This window comes from Amblyomma americanum, chromosome 7, assembly GCF_052857255.1.
Source record: "Amblyomma americanum isolate KBUSLIRL-KWMA chromosome 7, ASM5285725v1, whole genome shotgun sequence".
In the NCBI taxonomy this organism is placed as follows: domain Eukaryota; kingdom Metazoa; phylum Arthropoda; class Arachnida; order Ixodida; family Ixodidae; genus Amblyomma; species Amblyomma americanum.
Genome location: NC_135503.1, coordinates 70,629,746 through 70,646,477, shown reverse-complemented (window position 1 = coordinate 70,646,477; position 16,732 = coordinate 70,629,746). Strand labels below are relative to the sequence as shown.

The 16,732-nt window shown below is 47.2% G+C and overlaps 1 protein-coding gene across 1 annotated transcript in view; it reads left to right on the top strand.

Moving 5' to 3' along the window:
* The first annotated feature begins 506 nt into the window (after positions 1 to 506).
* The window catches only part of LOC144097791 (uncharacterized), a 59,135-nt gene continuing 42,909 nt past the window's right edge, over positions 507 to 16,732 (top strand). Inside the window, exons 1-2 of the mRNA XM_077630423.1 lie at positions 507 to 653; positions 1,640 to 1,828. Coding sequence (XP_077486549.1) covers positions 507 to 653; positions 1,640 to 1,828 — 336 coding nt within the window. The remainder of the gene's footprint in view (positions 654 to 1,639; positions 1,829 to 16,732) is intronic.

Genomic DNA, 16,732 nt, shown 5'->3' with positions numbered 1-16,732 from the left:
AATACAAAATCAGAAAAGTTGTGTGATATGTCCTCCAATGAACATCTTCATTACCGTATTTAGAAATTTATCACGTCACCTTTATAAAGAATACTATTTCACAACTTCACCCCCATTTTTATGGTATCTACAACGGAACACAACCGATAGCGGTCAGTGTGAACCCAAACGCACGGGAAATTCATCTAAAACCGGGATGCTGGAGTCGTCGAATGCAATGTTTTGCCCGTTTCATTTTGCCACACCTCGCGGCATTGCCTTGCACAAATTTGGTCCAGATAATAAAGCGCTCAGAGCGTGGGCAGCGCTTAGGAGCACTTAGCGGACATAATTGTTAGTTTTTAGGTATCTCCGCAGTAGGCGACGAAACATGTGTTTGTTTTTATAGTTTCGACTTTTTTGCGGCAGGATCACTGGACCAGGAATACGCCTCTACCCGTGCATCTACTACGAATCCACCGGCCGCCTCACGCACCAGCTACACCGTAAGCTACGTCACGGCAGACATGGCTGCCTACTCAGACGCGTTCGCCGCTGAGCCGCCACGCGACGGCAAGTGCAACTGCCCTGCAGAGGCCGCATTTGACGGGCCGGAGCAGCAGCACTCAGATGCGGCTCTAGATCTTCCAGTGGCCACAGCGAGAATCAACACGGTAAGTGGCGTCATGGCTCGATGTAAATGGAACTCACCTGTACATGCACGACGTCGATTGTGCAGAAGCGCGGGTTCTTATATCCGCCTATGACCTAAAGAAATTTCGCCGGTGCACGATGACAGCGTTCGCGGAAATCAACATTACAAATGGCAGCCGGGAGGCTGCTGACGAACTCAACTGAAGGGCTGTAAGAACTAGAGCTGCCCTCGATATTACACGAGCGAAACTCGGATCAAACGCGCGTGTGAATCCAATTTCTTTTTTCAAGAGTGATAATGCCTATCTTACATGCCATGAACTTTTAATTTTGGATTCTGAATGGTGGCTTATTACTAGTTAACTAGAAGACGAAAGAGCATGGTGGGTAATAATTCGCATGTATTTTTTATTCTATTTATGAGCCTGAGCTAAAGTGCCCATTTCGGCACATACACCACATGCAGTGACTCGACGACGCTAGTCCTCTTGATCGGAGGTTCACGTTTAGAATGAGACCCTCCGTCTGTCCTATATACCAACCTTCCGATAGCCATACCTGAAAGCCACATTCACAAGCAAAAATATGAAGGCACACAAGTAAGATTTCTGCATCAACTTTAAACAATCATTTCCAAGGTGGGTCAGCACCTGGCTACAATAGATCGCGGGATAGCAATAGAAAGCTTTGAGGCTTGCGGTAATTTCTTTTCATTGCTCCTTCGAAGCATGGCTACCAATCATCACCCTAATCATAGATGACGTCCTAGGGAACGAGTACAGAAAATATCTCCCGACAGAATGCAGGTCCTGTTGAGTATGTAAGAGATTGTCTCTCTATAAGCGTTTCTAAGTTTGCATCTTGCTTTCCTGAACTCAGCTTCTTCATTCCCTTCAAGTACTAACGTGCCAGAAGTATAATAGCTCAACGATAGTGTAGTAGCCAGTTTCGCCGTGCCGTAATTTCATCGGCGTTTTGTTCACCGCGGGGCCATTTGGCGTCACAGGGCTCCGGCAGTGGTGGTGGTGGAAACACGCTCGTCTCCATCCCGATTCCCATTTCTGTGCCGCTCCCCCTAAGCCAGTCTTCAGGGGCTTCCGGCGGGCCAATTATCATCACATCCCCGCCACCACCAGCGCCGCCTAATCCTCCCCAGCCGCCTCATCCTCCAGCCCCACGGCCTGGAATCGCTCAGGTGAGCCAAATCTCTGTACTTAATGACTTCTAGCGTGGCACACGTTCACAGATAAACAGATCGGCAGTAAGTAAAGCTGGAAGGAACGTGAACGAACGGTCACAAATGCCAACGGCACGGTAACAACGCGGCAAATTGCTGTAACTTCCCTGGAAACCATTTCGCTGTTATTCCCACCACCAGCCGGGTTGATTCTGGTGCAGGACACGCGCCTGTGCTAATGAGTTCCAATCAGAAGTTTTCTGTGCCACCGAATAGCAAACTATGTAGCCATACTTCCTCACCTCACCTTTGATTCGTCGTGCCACTTTTTTTATACTTTCATGACCACTTTTTCAAGTGCCAGACGATCTCTTGTTCTCTTCTTCTTTCTTCCTTCTTTTTTTTCGATCTACAGAAAAAGTGGAGCAGGAGGTAAAGGCTGATGGGGTGAGAAAGGCTCATGCCCCAGGTAGAGAAGTTAGGCACACAATGTATAATGCTCACATGTATGATCGAGACAGGTTCAGCACATATGTTGTGCAGCATGAAAGTGCAAATAAATACACATGTACGTTAAAAATATGTAAGACATTAATTGAAGTGAACTCAAGATATGCATAATAAATAAAAGTTATACATTCAGAGCTAATTATTACTTCTTAGATCGACAATACAGCATTTTACAAAATTTATGCACTGACATATATGTATACATACAGAGACCGCACAGCATAACTAGCACCACAGAAAATATGCATTTCGCGTTGTCTGGAAAAGGTGGTAGGCAGCCTCTGTTAAGGATAGGAAATCAGCTAGTTTAGCAAATATCTGACTTTTTTTTATTTGCGGGTCACTGAAAGTCAACCTCGCCTGCAATTATATTGCCACCTGGTGTTCTCAGGTGGCGCTGAAGTGTCTTCGAAGACGTTGAAGTGTCTCGCGCTGGCTGGCTGGCTGCTTGCTGTATTCTGCTGGTTAGCGACCTGTCTCCCTGTTTTCCGTTACATATTTTGGTGTAGGCGCTGGGTAAAGATCCCTGTATATGTCTCATACTCCTCCGGATACCCTGGGCTCCAGTCCTTCGCTAGTGGACACCCCCGTGCACCGTGCTAGCCGGAGAAATCAAGGCCTACCTCCCGAACACGGGCTTTTGGAGTTTGCCAGAGCACCCACCCATCGACCTGTCATGCCAGCTGCTGCCTACTACACCTTGCAGAATCCGCGACTGCCCAAACCATTCCACGGCAGTCAGCTCGAAGACGTAGAGGACTGGCTTCTCGAGTTTGAACGCGTGGCCTCATTCAACCAGTGGGACGACGCCGCTAAACTTCGAAACGTCTTCTTTAGTCTCGAGGATGGTGCACGTACCTGGTACGAAAACCGAGAAGACGCCCTAACATCATGGCACGAGTTCCGCCGACGCCTGCTGGAGACCTACACCAGCACGGATCGTCGAGAACGGGCTGAACGGGCTTTGCAGTCTCGCATTCAGATGCCGAATGAGACTGTAAGCATGTACGTGGAGGATATGACTCGGCTCTTCCGGCGAGCTGACCCGGCCATGCCCGAAGATAAAAAGGTGCGCCATCTCATGCGCGGCGTTAAAGAGCAACTTTTCGCTGGCCTCGTGCGCAGTCCACCTGGGACTGTTGCTGAGTTTCTCTCGGAGGCGGTCACGATGGAGAAGATGCTCTTGCGGCGGTCTACCACCTACGACCGGCCGGTACTCGCCGCTTCACTTACAGAGCCGCTTCCTGCCTTCGGGGCTAACCCTGGTCTTCTCCGCGACCTGATCCGCTCCGTTGTGCGCGAAGAGCTCCAGGCGCTTTTCGGTGCTCCCCTGCCGACGGCCGGCTCTCTCGCTAGCCTGGTCCGCGAAGAGGTTCAAGCCTTGAGACCTTCGTTCCCGTCCGTTGACCCGCCGCCTTTACCAACGGAGTGCCGTCGTCCAACGTACGCTGAAGCCTTGCAACGTCCTGCGCCCTCTTCGGCGCAGTTTCCTCCGTCCAATCAAGGCTCGCTGTTTTCCGCACACCCCGACACGTACTACATCGACAATCGACGATCACCCCAGCGGAAAACGGACCTGTGGCGTGCTCCGGATCGGCGGCGTCTCTGCTTTCACTGCGGGGAACCCGGTCATCTGTATCGCCAGTGCCCGTATCGACAACTTGGGCTGCAGGGGTTCCCTATCGACATGCCCCGTCCACCAAGAGGTCAACGACCCCGGGAGATCGAGGACTACGTAGCCCAGCAGCGCATGGCGACAATTCCCCAGCGGCAGTCTCGGTCTCCATCACCACGCCGACCTTCGCCACAGCCCCAAAGTTCCTCCTGGATGGCGCAGAGACGGTCGCCAAGTCCCCGCCGGGAAAACTAAAGAGAGCGACCTCAGGGGGCGAGGCCGCTGGCAATCGATACGAACAAGACCCCCCGACAACGCGAACAGCGACCGACCGCGATTTAAAGGCAACGACTGCAGTACCTGAACTCGGAGATCGATTCTCGTTGGATATACCCGTGCTTCTCGATGGCTATAAGGTTAGTGCTTTGGTGGACACTGGCGCTGATTTCTCGATTTTAAGCGGAAAGCTAGCGGCGCTTCTTAAAAAAGTAATGACACCATGGTCCGGCACGCAGATTCGCACGGCCGGCGGACATGTCGTAACTCCGCTTGGCCTATGCACAGCAAGAGTCCAAATTCGCAGCTCCACATTTGTTGTCAGCTGCCTAGTTCTACCGAACTGCTCCCGTGACTGTATCCTTGGCGTTGATTTTCTCCGAGAGTATGGAGCTATTATTGACCTCCGAAAGCGCACTGTCACATTTTCTACCGAGAAAGCTGATGTTTACTCCGAGGACTGTCCGCGCCACGCCGCCCTTAGAATATCCGCCGAGAGCGTTTGGATTCCGCCACGCGCCAGCGTTTTTGTGAGTGTTCACTGCGACGGACTACGTGAAGGGACAGCGGTCGCAGAGGGCAACCTGTCCCTTTTGCTCACCCACGGCATCTTCTCAGCGCGAGGTCTCATCCATCTCCGCGACGGCTGCTCTGAGCTCCTGGTGACTAACTTCTCTAACGAGCCCCGGCACCTTTTTCGTGCTACTGCCATCGCATTCGCCGACCCCTTAGCGGAGGTTTCTGAATGTTTCGCGTTCGAAGCTGTTAGACCTGTGCGCCCATCCCTTGACATCAGCCCGGACCTTTCGGTGACTCAACAGCGAGAACTACGTGCCCTCCTACTTGAATACTCCTCCTGTTTCGCTTCTTCGTCGAAAGTCCGGCAAACGGCTCTTCTCAAGCACCGCATCATTACGCCCGACGATGCCCGCCCCATCCATCAGCAGCCGTACCGTATCTCACCGAAGGAGCGTGAGGCGATCCAAACGCAGGTGAAGGAGATGCTTTCAGATGGAATCATTCAACCTTCCAGCAGCCCCTGGTCTTCACCTGTCGTGCTGGTGAAGAAAAAGGATGGGACACTCCGCTTCTGCGTGGATTATCGGAAACTGAACAACATCACCAAAAAAGACGTCTACCCGCTGCCTCGTATCGACGACTCGCTCGACAGACTTCGTCGCGCCCAGTACTTCTCCTCCATTGATTTAAAGAGTGGGTACTGGCAGATAGAGGTCGACGAGCGGGACCGCGAAAAAACGGCGTTCGTGACACCCGACGGACTGTACGAATTTAAAGTGCTACCTTTTGGGCTATGTTCAGCGCCGGCAACTTTCCAGCGGATGATGGATACCGTTCTCGCTGGACTAAAATGGCAAACTTGTTTGGTTTATCTCGATGATGTCGTCGTATTTTCCGAAACCTTTGCCGAACACCTTGAACGCCTGAGGACAGTATTAGATGCCCTCCGATCGGCCGACTTAACGCTAAAGCCCGAGAAGTGCCACTTTGGGTACAAAGAGTTGAAGTTTCTCGGTCACCTCGTGAGTGCCGATGGCGTTAAGCCCGACCCCGAGAAAACTGCTGCCGTCGCCAACTTTCCTGTTCCTGCAACAAAGAAAAGTGTGCAACGTTTTTTGGGTCTGTGCGCATATTACCGCCGCTTCATCGCCGACTTTTCAAAGATTGCCGCACCCCTGTACCACCTCACGCGCAATGATACACAGTTCGTGTGGGCTGCCGAGCAGCAGGAGGCTTTTGCCGAGCTGCGCAGACGACTGCTAACATCCCCTGTTCTTGCGCACTTTGATGAAGAGGCTGAAACCGAAGTCCACACCGACGCGAGCAACGTCGGCCTCGGCGCCGTACTCGTCCAACACCAAGGTGGCGTGCAAAGGGTCATCGCGTATGCAAGCCGCACGCTTTCTCGCGCTGAAACAAACTATTCGACCACAGAAAAAGAATGCCTTGCGGTTATGTGGGCAACCATGAAATTTCGTCCGTACCTCTACGGCCGCCCGTTCAAAGTAGTTACCGACCACCATTCGTTGTGCTGGCTTGCAAATCTTCGCGACCCATCGGGGCGCCTAGCCCGATGGAGCCTCCGCCTCCAAGAATTCGATTACACCATTGTGCACAAATCTGGCCAGACGCACGAAGACGCTGACGCACTCTCTCGCGCGCCCGTCGGGTTAGCGGATGATAGCATAGAGGACGAGAGTGGTTTTATTGGAGTTGTCAGCGCCTTAGACCTAATGACCCGCCAGCGAGCTGACCCAGACCTGCGACCTATCATTGATTATCTGGAGGGCCGAGCTTCTGTCGTACCCCGACAATTTTCTAGAAACCTGTCGGCCTTCTGTCTCCGGAACGGCATTTTGTTTAAGAAAAACTCCAGCACTGTTGACCGAGCGCACCTCCTCGTCGTTCCGGCAGATCTCCGCGCCGATATCCTTCTTGCTTGTCACGATGAGCCGACCTCCGGCCACTTGGGCTTTGCCCGCACACTTGCACGCGTGCGCCAGGCGTATTATTGGCCCAAACTTTCTCACGCCGTCCAGCGTTACGTCAGAGGCTGCCGCGATTGCCAACGTCGTAAGGCGCCTCCTCTCAAGCCAGCGGGCTTGCTTCAACCTATTGAACCCCCTCGGACGCCTTTTGATCAAGTCGGCATCGATCTTCTGGGCCCATTCCCTGTGTCATCGGCCGGTCATAAATGGATCATAGTCGCGACCGACTATTTAACAAGGTATGCAGAAACTAAAGCGGTGCAGCGCGGTACGTCATCTGAGATCGCCCAGTTTTTTATGCAACAAATCGTGCTGCGTCATGGCGCACCATCCCACGTAATCACTGATCGAGGTACGGCGTTTACGGCACAGCTCATGCGCGACGTGTTCGAGCTCAGTCACACGAACCATCGCTAAACTACTGCCTATCACCCACAGACGAACGGGCTCACAGAGAGACTCAACAGAACGATCGCCGACATGATCGCAATGTACATAGACTCGCAGCACAAAACCTGGGACGAGATTCTCCCGTACGTCACATACGCTTACAACACGGCCACCCAGGAGACGACCCGATTTACACCATTTCGTCTGGTCTACGGACGTGACGTTCAGACGATGCTGGATGCAATGCTTCCATGCAGCACTGATGACCACCCACTCACGCCAGACGCCGAGCAGTTCGCTCAGCGCGCCGAGGAAGCACGTCAACTTGCCCGTCTTCACATTCAGCGGCAGCAGGGCACGGATGCACGCCGCTACAACCTCCGTCATCGGCACGTCGAATACCATCCGGGAGACCAAGTTTGGGTGTGGACCCCGGTACGCCGCCCAGGCTTGTCTGAAAAACTGATGTGCCGTTACTTTGGACCGTACCGAGTTTTGCGCCGCGTCACCGAAGTGACCTACGAAGTTCTTCCTGACGGGACTGTGCAGCCTCAGCGTCGTCCACCCCGCTCTGAGGTTGTGCACGTTGTCCGCATGAAACCCTACTTCACGCGGTAATGGATAGTACGCTCAGTGTTCTGCTAGTTTTCGCGTGGGACACCTTCGCCCACCTCCCTTGTACATTTTTGTGTGCTTGTGCTGTTTTTTTTTTCTCTTTCCACTGCCCATACTGCAACCCCGCTTTTGTTTTTCTTTTTTTTTTTGGAGGGGGAGTAATGCCACCTGGTGTTCTCAGGTGGCGCTGAAGTGTCTTCGAAGACGTTGAAGTGTCTCGCGCTGGCTGGCTGGCTGCTTGCTGTATTCTGCTGGTTAGCGACCTGTCTCCCTGTTTTCCGTTACAATATGCTCAACATCTAATGAAATTGAAAGTTTTAAGCTCTGCCGGCCATAGTTTGTTCTAGTAAGGGGGTACTCTTCTTTTGTGTGTACGCATAGTTTACTTTGATTCAGGAAGATTTGCTGCTGTGAAACACACTTTTTGTGTTTAATATGTTGTATTAACTTGTAACATCATGATCGCGTTGCCAGAAGCATAGTTAATAAATAACTGGTCAGAAAACTGCACGGTTAACCATGATAATAATATTAAAAGGTTTTTGGCCGGCTCAAGAGTATGTTATACTTCAGAGCTGCTGTTGTTCCCCGCAGTACAGCACAGTGCGACAACTTAGAGAAGAAAAGTGCGTGATGCAAAGGTAGTTTTAACCATGTAGGAAAATTATCACTACTTCTGCATATATATGCAACAGTTTTGCCGGATTCTGCGGCTAATTTATTTACATGTGTGTTTTATGACATATCGTTTTTGTACCATATGCTGAAACATCTTTCAGTAGTGGCCTCGTGTAATCTGTTGTTGCGAGACACAATTTCTGTTTCAGCCCAAAACGGGTTGTTTGTGGGTTTATATAAAACAAGTATCAGTTTACTGCAATTAGCTGCAAACCATTTATATGCAACCAGTAAGGGAGCCAGTTTCGGTAATAACTCTTATTTTTTTCCAAGATAGCTAGTGATGGATATGATAAAAGCAGATTCGTATCAAAAGCATACATGGAGATTTGGGGGAAGTATGGTACTGCCAGTACTTTAAGCAAACTTAATGACTCTTGTTCTTGCAATGGATAGATTATAATTACACAAAAATTGAAGCCGTCATCTTCGGAACTGAAAACAGACACATTGTTCCTGATTAGTTTCTGCATATAAATAGTCGAGCTACTGAAACTGTCACAGATTTTAAAGCTCCAAGCCTAACGTTTTCACAGTACATGTTGTGGGAATCTGAAATTAATCATGTCATAACAGGCTTTATTCACATTGTAGGAAAAAAAAGAAGAAACGAGAATTATTTCCGGTTTGTACAAGATTGCCAATTTGTCATTCATTGTTTTTATCACGCATAAAATACTGCTCTTAGTGTGATACAATACATCTACAAACGTTAGAAAATAGACACTAATGCAAACTGAAGTAATTCAGATTAGAACAAATTATGAACCCGACTTCTCAGCTGATATCTTTCTCAAGCGATTCAGAAAATTAATATGGAAACTTTTATAACCATTGCATTTGCGAAAAGTTAAAAAATAAAACGAAACAAAACTTCTAAATAATTCTGGAAACTTACAAACAAATATGCCTTATTACTGAACTAAACATCGTGAGCACTGGGAAATGCAGCACAGCCAAACAAATTACGGCAACCAGATGTTACGACAGACAGTACAAAGCAATTTTTTTTACTCAGACAACCTAAAGACCCGAGCGGGTATTACAAAGGGGACGGGGAAAAGGGGGGGGGGCAATAAAAGTTGAACGCGCAGGACGAACACAATAACAGGCAAACATTCAGATAGTTCGTACATGAAGTGAACACGTCATTTAAAGTAAAAAATACGCAGCTCCAAGGCCATTCACAACCTTAGCAAACACTTCAGGCTATTAAGGAATGTGTCATGGTCAATTATAGACACAACGCTTTCCGGCAGCTGATTCCATTAACCAACGGCGAGAAGCGGCCACTGAAAACAAAAAAAAAAGGTTTGTGCGGGAAAAAGCAGGCTGTACTTTGCGCAGGTGATCAAGCAGCGGAAATATTCGATTGGCTGGAGTTATGTGTAGCGCAGAAAAGGCTGGATCACTGTGACAAAGCTTGTGTAAGAAGAACTAGGGTTGGTATAACCTGCGTTCCTCGAGAAGTGGCAATTTAAGGGAGCTTTTCATTTGAGATATGCTTGCTGTGCGCGAGCAGTTCTTTGAGATGAACCAGGCAGCCATATTTTGAAGAGATTCAACCTTATTTACTAGATAAGCCTGAAGTGGATTCCGCATAAGTGGCGCGTATTCCAGATTTAAGCGGACTAAAGTAGTGTATGCCGTAAGTTTTGTGGATTAGTTGGTCAAATGCAGGTTACGCCTAATAAAGCCAAGAGCTTTGATGACTCGCTCATCATCGTATCAATGTGAAGATTCCAAGATGGATTGGAGAATAAATGAGTGCCTAAATATTTTATGTCGGACAGAAATTCCACGCGTGCGTCGATTATACTGTAAGTATAAGTCATAGGTTTAAGAGCGGAGAACGTGATTGCTTTCGTTGTAGACACGTTGATCTCCATTTGGGAATCTCTGCACCAATTACCAAGAGTTATCAGGTATTTCTGTAAATAACATGCATCCATAGAGTTATATATTTGCCTATATACTACGCAATCACCTGCAAATAGCTGCACTGCAGAGCCGAAATTCTTGCTAGTGTCTTTTGTGTAAACTAAAAACAAGATCGGCCAGAGTACAGAACCCTGTGGTGAGCCAAATGCGCTCATTTTCCGGAGGGAAGCGGCGTCACAAGAACATATCATTCTCTCCGGATGTAGGGAAATGTCAGGTCGAGACCTTAATTAATGACACTTCCGGTAATAGCATCAAAAGCTGCTAATGCTATCGCATTGCCCGCACACAATAGAATTACTTGTGTCAGTGAATTTTTTCAACTGTGATAAAATAAATCGCAGGCATGTTGCCTGATGAACGAAGCTTTCTCACCCTATCTTTTAACACCCACCATTTTCATTTCTTAGTTCACGGTAAGGTTATCGGTGTATTTTAAAGGTTCCGCACTGGCCGCTATTTTTGAATCTCACGAGTGAGTTTAGCCGAGGAAGCGTTAGCTGTCCCCTTTACTGCAAAGGAATATCGGTAAGCTGCAGTTATGCACCAGAGGGTGCCTGACAAACGCACTCCGATCCGCTTTCATTCTCGTGGTATATTCATTCGGTCCCTCTCGGTCACATTTTGTTATTTTGGTTTCCATGCTTTTTGAGAACTAGTTGAGTGAATGAAGTAATCATTACATATACTGTACCTTTTTGCTTATTTGTGAGACTAGCGAGCATTGTGATCTTTATGCTGTGATTGGTGTCTGCCGATCTACTCTGCCTAATAGATACTTGGTGGTGCTCTGCATTCTATTCTTTTAATTACCGAGCTGCACAATAAACACTGTAAATTCGAGATCCATTATGTGTTTTTTGTTTGTATACACTGAGGATACACTTTCCATTACTTCACAGTAATACCACTACACTACTCAAGTACAGGAACGTGTGAACTTTTTGTCCTTGTGCAGTCAAATAATTTTCCTCATTTTATTTTTCCCCTGTTTGTTCAGCGCGGAAATATCAGTATCCTGGTTCAAGATTCATATTTTGCGTCTTATCTGCTAGCACGTGACATCAGGCATGAAGTCATGAAGTCACGTGCACGTTTCAGATATGGCACCAGTGGAGGCGTGTGTTCTTTTGTTTGCATTCCTTCTCGCTTTGTTCGCATCATTTCTTATACACTACTGTGAAAAAAAAAAACGCTGAGATGATCGGCAAAATGTATGGTTTTATAACATTGAGTGCTGTTTTTCATGAGCAGTTTCTGGCTCAGCCTAGCGTAAGTGTGACGATTACTGTATCGGCTATAAAAGATTTGGAAATCTCCATTGGTGCATGATATTTCAAGACGAAGCTGTAGAACACTTCGTTCCTTCCCATACTCACCTATCGGTAGGAAACTTGCTCGTTAACGAAAAGGCGCGAACTGAGCTGAAGAGATCGTTTGGCTATTTTGGAGGGTTTAACGTACCAAAGCGACTCGGGCTATGAGGGACGTCGTAGTGGAGGGTTCTGGATAATTTGTACCACAAGGGGGCTCTTGACATGCACTCACAACGCACAGTACACGGACCTCTAGAATTTCGCCTCTATCGAAATTCGATCGCCGCGGCCGGGATCAAACCCGTGTCTTTTGGGTCAGCAGCAAAGCGCCATAACCACTGATATACCGCGGCGGCCACAGTGGTACAGTAATATCGAAATGCGACCGCCGTGGCCGGCTATTCAACCTGCGTCTTTTGGGAACAACCACTGAGCCACCGCGGCAGCTTCTTAGCTGAAGTGAGCACAGCCAACTATCGAAAGGAAAATGAGGCGGGTAATATTGTGAGATTGGAAAGGAGCAGAGTGGGTAAAGGAACAATTTCTAGTTTATGACATCCTAGTTGGGATGAAGGACACATATTCTTTGGCAGCGCATGTAATGCATAAGATGTCAATTGAATCGTCTCGTAGGGTAATTAAGTGTATTCTAAGAGAAGATGCGCAAAGCAGAGTCGGCTGAGAGTAACGTGAGCTAATGAGAGTAGGGTGCTTGCGGTTGTAATCTGGCCACCGCTGGCGTAGGGATAGGGTTGATTGGAAGTATATAAATGATATCTTTATCTTGCTCTGGACGTCGTTAGACTACTGCTCATGATGATGATGATGATTACCTGAGGTTTCAGCATTTCTCTTTCTAACAAATGGCTCTTTTGGGGAAAAGGAACATTTCTTACACTTATCTATATATTCTTATTATTCAGGCTCGTTAAGTCTATAAGATCGGCTAGCACGAACTTGGCCATGTGTTGTGTTGTGTATTCTCAGAAGAGTATAATAGTTCGGCCCTAAACTACCAGACAAGCGCAGCGTGAGGTTATTTTTAGATGCGGTGCGTCATTCGCTAGACGCGAGATAATGGTGACTACTTTAGCCTCCAAACTCCTGCTCACTACTATTTGAAGGTGTAAAGTAAGACCGGAATTTTTACATTAAGAAAAAGAAATAAATGGAAAAATCCACTGACTAAGTATATGGCTTTTCTAGAGCTCTAGCGTTTCCACTGAAGAATACATGTTTCGTCTTTGCTTCGCTGTCGAGAGTGGAAAGCAGCTATATCAGCTCGCTAAAACTGTTCACTTCGTCGGCGCCTTTACGGCAGGATGCGAAACTAAACCACGCTTCTTAACAGCGGGCGTCTTGTACGTACTCAAGCTCAAATTCATTGCTTCAGCAGTAAACATGCACAATGCACTGGCTCTGACGAAAGGATACCTCACTTTGAAAGCGCTGCTTAAGAGAATCTTCCTTTCTTGATTTACTCCATAACTGCAGCGCAGCGGAAGAGACGCAAAAGAAAAGGAACAGCACAGCATTGGCTCGCAACTGAATATTTTCGCTCACAACGGTGACGCCGATAATGCCAGCACCAGATTTTCTCGAGAATGGGGCCTTAAACGACTGTAGACACCTAATTTCATTGCATGTTTTCTTCTTACATTTGATGATTTATACATTAAAATATATCGATCATTAAGTCTCTTGTCTAACACCGCTAAATATATAATTGAATTTTTTCGTTCATCCCGTTTCGGTTCCATCAACCGAGCGACGGCTGTGACGTGTAGTTAATGCGTAGGCCACGTGGCGCTCGAAAGAACGGCATTATAAATGATGCAATATAGTTTTCACTCGCTTCAGCACTTAAACTAGCCAGCTTCAATAGCTATAATTGCAACAAACGACCTATCAGTGCTTTTATTGCCATCTTTTGTGCCTCACGTGACCTAAACAACAACTACACGTCACAGTCATCGCCAGGTTGATGAAACCGAAACCGAAATAGCGTGAAGAAAAAAATTAAATTATAAACTATTTATCAATCGTAGGCAAATACCACGGGATATTTCGTGTATACCAATTTCTAGCGCGTAGTATGAAAGAAGGAAACACGCAAGCAAACATTTGGTGTCTATATTCCTTTAACCCTGTCGCGTTAAAAGCAGGTGACCAACCTAGCACCTATGTGAATTGACCCATTGACGTCATCACAAACTGACCACTTTGCAGGCGCTAGTCTAGGCCACTAGAGCTTGCTCGAGATGAACAACCTGGGTCACACAAGCCCAACCAGTAGCTGCATTTGAAACAGGGACGTTATAGGGAAGTGGCGGATCTCTTAACCGCTGTACCACTGCGCCAGGATTGATAAGAGGAGTTCTCGCGATTTATAACTGTAAAGGTACAGAATGACCCATTCCGTATATATGGCCATTAGGCACTACCTAGGTGGGAGACCTAATGCCGATGAAGGAACCCATTAAAGCAACGCGCCTTGCCCTTAAAGCGGAGCTTCAGTGTTGTCTCTTGTTTTGGAAATTCTTGGTGTGCGACGAGCAGATTAAATGAGATGTAGGAAAACAGGGGTCAACGCATGAGGGGGAAAAACCTTAAAGAATTAGAAGATAATAACATAAATATTTCATTGCTCAATCGGGGCCGCAACAGAAGAAGAGTTAAAATAAAACGAAACCACAAATTGTAGTGAGAGTGAAAACTCGCTCACTACACGATTAGAATTTGTGCTAGTAAATGAACCTCTCCTGTGCGTTATAAATAATATGTACATTAATATCATGTGCTGTATTCTATCTTTTATGCCGGATCTTTTTTTTTTGTTTAGGTTTATACAGCTGACCATAATAGCCGGGTTTCCTAACCACACCTTTCATTGTTCATCAACATGCCACTGTGATTTTACTATCAAGCATGCCTTTCTTCGTTCCCCTAATACTAAAGGTCTTTCCAATTTGCACCATGTGAATACAGCCACATTAGAGAAGAATATTCCACACAACAATCTCATTAGAGACTTCACGAAATACAGAGCAGAGGAGGAAGGTCAGTTCGGTCATTCTTCGTGTTTTTCTTTGACCGAAAACAGCTGAGCCTTCACTGGCCGCACTGTTCGGAAAACAGCACGTTCACTTTTCACGACTTCTTTCTTTATGTGTGCTGTTCTTTCGCGCCCTTTCTTCCTGGTCGTCTTCGCACTGCTTGGGAAATGATTTCTTCTTGCCATATTTTTTTTCTCCTGCCAGCCGCGCTAGCTTGAAGAGAGAAATAGGAGCCGACAAGCCAGCACTGCGTTGACAGGAAGTCTGCGTAATGAATATATACTTCGGAGAGTATATCGGCGAGAATGCATCACTCTCGCATACCTGTGCTGGGGATTTGGGGCATGCCATTGCTCCAGCCAGACTGGATATCCGTTGTGACGGCCTCATCATTCACCTCCAGCACCTGGGAGCATTCGGCACTCTTTGGTTTTAACGCAATAGCCTTAGAAGGCCCTCGTCGCATAAAAGCCGGCGCTAGTGCCGGCGCCGGCGTCGTTTTAAGTGAAATATGCACGGAAAAAAATTAGAGCACGCTTAAGCCCTGCCTTTAAGAGTGGAACTCGACAGCGTGTTGCAGCACTGCAAGGGTATTAATTATGTACGCATCAGTATGCAAAGAAACATCACACAGTAAAAAAAAAATACACAACGCAGTCACTAGCTCCAACTTTCATTCAGTTCAAGCCAATGAGCTTTTGTACCGTGTTCTGCGCGGGCTCGCCTCACAATCTGAAAGACCTGGGTTCGATTGCTCTTATCTTCACAATGTTTTTTATTTGGAGGTTCTCTAGTTGCAACGGGCTGACAGCTGTTTTTATGCGACTCGAGGGAAGGTGAGTTGGTTTTTTGAGGATTTGAGGTTATTCAGGCATTCCAATCTATGAAGTTTTTAGGTAAAGCATACGAATTAGTTTTGCGCAAGCATTTAAAATGGTGACGTACTCGCCGATTAAAATCAGCACGATGCTTAGGCTTCTTGTTTCTGCGTTGGAGCTGTGCGAGAAAGCGCGTGATGGCGTCATTGTTGCCGAAATTTCAGATGTCCGCTGCCTTCTTTCGCATGATGCCGTGCGTCTACCGATACCATAAAACAATGATTCCTGAAGTTCACCTTCAACGGCATTCGTTTTCTTCCTTCAAACAACCGTGTCTTCACTGGAAACGTAGCGCCGCCACACGTGACGTTATCACTGCGGCGTCTACTTGTCGCTGTGCACTGCAGAGAAGTATGAACGTTTTAGTTGGCGATCACGTCACCATTTCAAATGTTAGCGCAAAATTTTTTTGCGTGCTTTACCTGCTAGTTTCACACATTCGGCTCGTTTAAACTCATCGATTTCTAAAACTTTTCGCTTGGCCTGTAACGCTGTAGCAATAAAATCCTCAGAGGCGCAACCAAAGCGCTGGTGGGCCTCCAAGTTCACGTAACCTTGTGGTGTTATCACAAGCTTCCCATCGGATTGTGAGAAAACTGCCGACAGTGTTAGCGGCAGTTAAATGAATGACTGGTCTCATTGGGTTACCCGGAAATTGTAACCTAGTTCTCACAAGCTCCTTCAGTGGCAGGACCTGCCATCGCACAGCAGTGGAGCACCGCTTAACCGCTGCACCACTGCGCCAAGAGTGGTATGAGGACTCCCAGTGATCTATGGATTTTAAGTAGGGAATGGCCGCTTCAACATGGTGGTCAAGGGTATGATGCTCTCGCTATATACCCTTAATGCGTATTTAAGTCGCCCTTCTTTTTCTTTCAGTCAATTTCCCTACATGTACTGACGTTACGTTTATTAATATGCAAAAAATTGTTCGTGTAGTGGAAGAGCGCCAGGATATTGTTTTAGAAAAGACAAACTTCAGGCCAGAAGCTTCTTAGCAAGAACACATTCAATTCACTATTAAACAGTGGTAGTCATGACCAGCCAAGCTTTTCCAAAGTTTAAATCTTAAATTGGACGACCTCCTTTTGACGTAAAGGATTAAGAATCTTCAAAAAACCACCAGCATCTTTTCCCTTT